Raw genomic sequence first — 5,897 nt, forward strand, 5'->3', positions numbered from 1 at the left:
TTCAATAACAAAAGTCGAGGCTTGAATTTTTACTTCAGTTCCCCCAGCTTGAGAAATGCTGAGTATGTTCTTCCTTTTGTTTTCTGATTCCAGATCTTTACACATTTTGTTATAATGTTTGACTTTGTCTTCTCAAGCTGACCTTTGAAATTTTCTGTTCAGCTCTTGTACCTACTCATTTCTTCCATTTACTTTAACATCTCTACGCTGGATTGCAAGCTTCAGTGTCTCTTCCAACATCCATTTTGATCTTTTCCTTCTTTCTTTTTAATGACTTTTTGCTTTCTTCATGTGTGATGTTCTTGATGTCATCCAACAACTCTTTTGGTCTTCAGACTGTAGTGTTTAATGTATCAAATCTGTTCTTCAGATGATCCCCCAAATGAGGTGGGATATATTCAAGGTCATATTTTGGCTTTCGTGGACCTGTTTTCATTTTCTTCAGCTTCAGTTTGAATTTGCCTATGAGCAATTGATGGTCTGTTCCACAATCTGCCCCTGGCCTTGCTTTGACTGATGATACAGAGCTTTTCCATCGTCTCTTTCCACAGATGGAGTCAATTTGATTTCTGTGTATTCCATCTGTTGAGGTCCATGTGTATATTCATCTCTTATGCTGTCTAAAGAAGGTATTTGAAATGAACAAATCATTGATTTTGCAGAAGTCTATCACTGCCATCCCCAGTATCATTTCTCTCACCAACGCCAGATTTTCCAACTACTGATCTTTCCTCTTTGTTCCCAACCTTTGCATTCCAATCACCAGTAATGATCAGTACATCTTGATTGCATGTTTGATCAATTTCAGATTGAAGAAGTTGGTAGAATTCTTCTATTTCGTTCTCACTGGCTTTAGTGGTTGGTGTGTAAGTTTGAATAATAGTGGTATTAACTGGTCTTCCCTGTAGGCGCATGGATATTATGCTATCACAGACAGCATTGTGCCTCATGACTGATATGGATCTGTTCTTTTTGACAATGAATGCAACACCATTTCTCTTCAATTTGTCATTCCTGGCATAGTAAACCATATGGTCATCAAATTTAAAATGGCCAATAATCAGTCCATTTCAGCTCACTAATGCCTAAGATATTGATGTTTATGCATTTAATTTCATTTTGGACAATTTCCAGTATTCCTAGATTCATACTTCGTACATTCCATGTTCTGATTTTCAGTGGATGTTTACAGCTGTTTTTCTTCATTTTGAGTTGTGCCCCATCAACAAATGAAGATCCTTCAGGCTTTACTCCATTCGTGTCATTACAGTCAACTCTACTTTGAGGAGGCAGCTCCCCCAGTTGCATTTTGAGTGCCTTCTAACCTGAGGGGCTCATTATCTGGCACTGTATCTGACAGTGTTTCTCTGCTATTTATTTTAGTGAGTAAATATTTGGAAGTAGTTCTTCTCCCCTTCTTCCTTGTCTGTCTTCTTCTGAAAGCTCATCTGAAACTTGCCCACCATGAGTGATCCTGCTGGTATTTAAAATAATGGTGGCATAGCTTCCAGAATCACAGCAACTCACACGTCACTACAGTATGACAAACTCACAGACAAGTAGTGGAATATTTAATTTAGGCTCAAATAAACAATATAAGAAAGGGAGAGTCCTGAGTGTTCCAGAGAACAGGAGAAAGCTGAACAAACAACCCTTAGTGTTCTGTTTGGATCACTTCCACCACCACTGCCATCACCACCATTCCTGTATTCTAGGCATTTCTGCTTACTTCTCAGGCTTCATTCAGTCCAGTCAGCACTTTTCAGGGGATGCTTACAATAACCTCTTCAAAGGAAATCAGATGACATTTCTCCAAAATTTAAAACATTTAATAGTTATAATTTATATTTTTGTATTTTATTTGATTAATGCATTTTTCTTTATACCATATAATAAGTTCTGCGTGGCTTGCAAGTTTGCCTGTTTGTTCACTATTTTGAGCACTGTCACTATGTGGCATGGTTCTTATTCATCACAAAACCAGTGGTCTCTAGATTCAATTCTGACTCATGGTGACTCCACATATGTCAGAGCAGAACTACACTCTGTAGGATTTTCAGTGAAATAGATTACCAGACCTCATTGGGTGGACCCAATTCTCCACACTTTTGGTTAATAGGTAGCACTCAACAGTTTGACCAGCCAAGTGCTCAAAAGATACTTAATCCTTGGGTAGGGAAATGGTGGAATGACAGGCAGATGTGTGGGAAGAGAGGTACAAAGGTATATTCTTCCCACTAACAAATTAAATTAATCAAAATATACCTGGTCTCAAGTTTCTTCAGTTCTTTAATTCTGTCATTCCAAATTTTTGTACTTTATTAATTCTGTTGGTTTTGTTGTGAAAGGAAACATAAAATGATGCTATAGGTTAGACAAAATAGAAGTCAAGTTTTTCCAAATTCGTAGGTGTTTCACTCTTTGCTGTGTCCCCCGAAAACAACAGCAACAAAATTTATGGTCAGATATGCTTAGGTATTAGATGTAGTTAGTTTTGTTAGGGTCTCTGGAAGTGTCTCAGAGTCTTCACCTGATAGTGAGCATTGAATCTTTGCGGTTGTTGGGATGTATGTGTGTATGTGTGTGTGGGGGGGAAGTGAGGCCAGGTGGAGAGAGAGTGTACTCAATGTTTCATATAATTTTATGACCATCTATGTTAGTTCCCTACTGCAGCTGTAACAAAATAACACAGATGTAGTGACTTAAAATGCTAACACATTATTATCTTACAGTTCTGTGGATCAGCAGTCTGCTGGGTTTGAAGTCAAGGTACCAGCAGAGTTATAACCCTTTTGGAAGCTCTAGAGGAGAATTCCGGGCTTGCCTTTTCCAGCTTCTCAAAGCTGCCTGCATCCTGGTCTCACGGTCCTATCTGCCAGCAGTCACATTACCTTGACCTTACTCTTTCATCAGTACCTCTACTCGCATTCCTCCTTTCCGTTTTCTTTTTAAGGACCTTGCGATTTCATTGGCCCCGCTGGGATAATCCAGGACTCCACGTTACAAAATGCTTCACCTAATCCCTAATTTTAAATCCCTTTGCCATGTATAAGCATGTAATAATATTTATGGGTTCTGGTGATTAAAACATACTATACATGGGACTCTTTTGGCAAATGGTTTAGGTATGATGATTAATGTACCTGAATGTGTTCTTGATGAATATTATAGTACAGCTTTATCCTTGTAGTGTAATTGTGTTTTGAGGGGAAACTACAGAAAGTTGTGGCATATAAATTAAAGGACATTTGACAAGATAGGGGGTCAGTAGTTTTCAAAAGTACAAAGCAGAAATAGTAACTAGTTGCAGTGTGAGCTTCTAAGATCCTGAAACAGAAAAAGGACCTGGTGAAATTTGAATGCACTCTGTAGTGTAGTTAATGGAATTAAATCAGTGTTAAATTTTGTTTGGATAATTGCACTGTTTATAGAAGGTGTTATCATTAGCGGACATCATTAAGTTTGAAGTAACTTGTTGCAGCAGCAGTGGGAATTGGTACATTCAGTTTTTCTGGATCTCAGCAAAATTTTTAGTTTTCTGTGAGATGCTGTGCCCTATCCAGAGGCAGAAACTTCTATTTTAGCCTTTTGTTAGCACTGTGTTCCTGTGCCCATTGGTGCTGCACTGTTATGAATAGTATAGGGTCACTATGTGTCTGCAGCAGCTGGACAGCACCCAGCACAACATAAAGTGTAACCGAGTCGTTAGCAACCACTCAGCTTACATTGAGCTCATTCCCAAATCAAGGTGATATTAGCTATACTAAATGGATGTCTGTGTGGAACTGTAGGATACACGCTGGACTGCTAACTGTAGGTTTGGCAGTTCATACCCACCAGCCACTCCTTGGAAGCTCTATTCTCATTGTTGTTAAGTGCCATCGAGTTGGTTCCAACCCATAGCGACCCTTGGATAGGGTTTCCAAGGAGCAGCTGGTGAGCTTGAACCACCAACCTTGCAGTTCAAATGGCACTGCAGTCTGGCGGCATTAACCCACAGTGCCACACCAGGACTCCATACAGGATTGTTAATGAGTCCAAACCAATTAGATGGCCCTTAACAGCAACAACATATCCCTCTTGTTATAAGAAACCTTATCACTGGATCTGTGTATTTTCTTGAAAGTCAAGGTGTACAACTTGACTTTCAAACTATGATTTGGGAAAGGAACAACTATTTCCAACAGAAAATTCTAAATGAGTAAAAGAATGATTTGGTGTTTTCAGTAGCAGATGAGGTAGCAGCAACATGCACTTGTTGTTGTGTGCCATGGAGTCAGTTCCGACTCATAGTGACCCTGCACAGGATTTCCGAGGCTGTAAATCTTTATGGGAGCAGAAAGCCTCATCTTTCTCCTGTGGAACAGCTGGCAGTTTCGAACTGCTGATGCTGAGGTTAGCAGCCGATTCATAACCGCTATGCTACCAGAGCTCCTTAACATGCACTTGTCCTTGCTCTAACCATGTTTTTAATTTTTAAAATGAAAAACAAAACTAAAATCCTTCTGATTTTATTTTATTTTATTTTTTACAGACTTTGCCTAAGATACTGAGCCATATTGCCCCAGCATTTTGCATGAGCAGCTGTAGTTTTGTTGTGGAAAAATCTAAAGAATCAACAGCACGTGTTGTAGTCTGGAGGGAAATAGGAGTACAAAGAAGCTATACCATGGAGAGCACTTTGTGTGGCTGTGATCAGGGAAAATATAAGGTAACTCATCTCCAGACTTTCCTTCCAGATTTGATGTAACACTCTTCAAGCATATATTTAATTATGCCTTTGTTATTCTGAATTACGTGAACTTCGCGACAATGGAGCTGAGTCGTATGTAGGCTTGAGACCTGGCTGCTTTTCTTTGCTAAACTACATAGCTTGCTTAAGGTTCTCATGGCATTCTTGATTGTGTAACCTAATCGCAGTCATCATTTTTTAGAAAGCATGTTGCTGTACACATTTAAATACTAGTTAGTATATAAAGATATGTGTGACTAATACAAAATTAATGAATGTCAAAATATGTTATATATTAGATGCAAGTTTTTATGCATTTACCAATAAATATTTATCTATATAAAGCAACTAGTTTGTTACATTTAGATTTTCTTTTAAGTTGTTAAGTGACATTGAGTTGGTTCTGACCCATAGTGACCCTGTATAGAGTTTCTGAGAAGCAGCTGGTGAATTTGAACTGCTGACCCTGCGGTTCAAACTGACCTTGTGGTCGAGTGCTAGTCTTACAGCGACTTTTAAATCCATATTGGTTCATGACATAGTTTTTCTTTACTATAACTGCTTTTCTTGATGCCAGTGGCTTTTTTAAAAAATTAGTTTTTATTGTGAATTGAGTGATTACTTTACATGGGGGAGCATCAGTTTTACACCCATAGTTTCATTGCAATGATGACAATCTCCTCTGCACCATTCAATAGTATTTGCTTCTATTCTCCCTCCTTTTTTTTTTGAGGGTTGGGGGAGATGGATGTACACAAAATTACTCAGGAATATATAATCATGTAAACAACTAAAGGACAGACACATTTAGCAAGCCTGCCTCCTGGACACCAGCACACTGCCTTTCTCTTTCCATGAATCTAGAGTCCTCAGCTGCTCTGTCTCTCTCCATGTACTCATCTGTGCCTCCATCTCTGGTGTCACTGCTTCTCAGGATAGGGTACCACATTATGCTCATGCTCTTCTCCTTTGATGGTTCCAGGATCCTCTGTTACTGGACTTTAAGATTAACTACTTCCCTCTTTTTGTTACAAAACTTCTACTTTTACAGTGTGACAGTAGTTTTGTCATGATAACAATTACTATTGAATCATAAGAATCTTATCCCCATCTCCTTTCACTGGACCATCTAGATAAGATGAAAACTATTCAGGGAGGATTCTAC

General features: G+C 38.8%; 1 protein-coding gene across 1 annotated transcript in view; it reads left to right on the plus strand.

Moving 5' to 3' along the window:
- Positions 1-5,897, plus strand: part of AGTPBP1 (ATP/GTP binding protein 1) — a 219,950-nt gene that overhangs the window by 171,983 nt on the left and 42,070 nt on the right. Inside the window, exon 23 of the mRNA XM_006875881.1 lies at positions 4,535-4,711. Within this exon, the coding sequence (XP_006875943.1) occupies positions 4,535-4,711 (177 nt within the window). The remainder of the gene's footprint in view (positions 1-4,534; positions 4,712-5,897) is intronic.

The sequence above is a fragment of the Chrysochloris asiatica genome, unplaced genomic scaffold (genome assembly GCF_000296735.1).
Source record: "Chrysochloris asiatica unplaced genomic scaffold, ChrAsi1.0 scaffold00344, whole genome shotgun sequence".
In the NCBI taxonomy this organism is placed as follows: Eukaryota; Metazoa; Chordata; class Mammalia; order Afrosoricida; family Chrysochloridae; genus Chrysochloris; species Chrysochloris asiatica.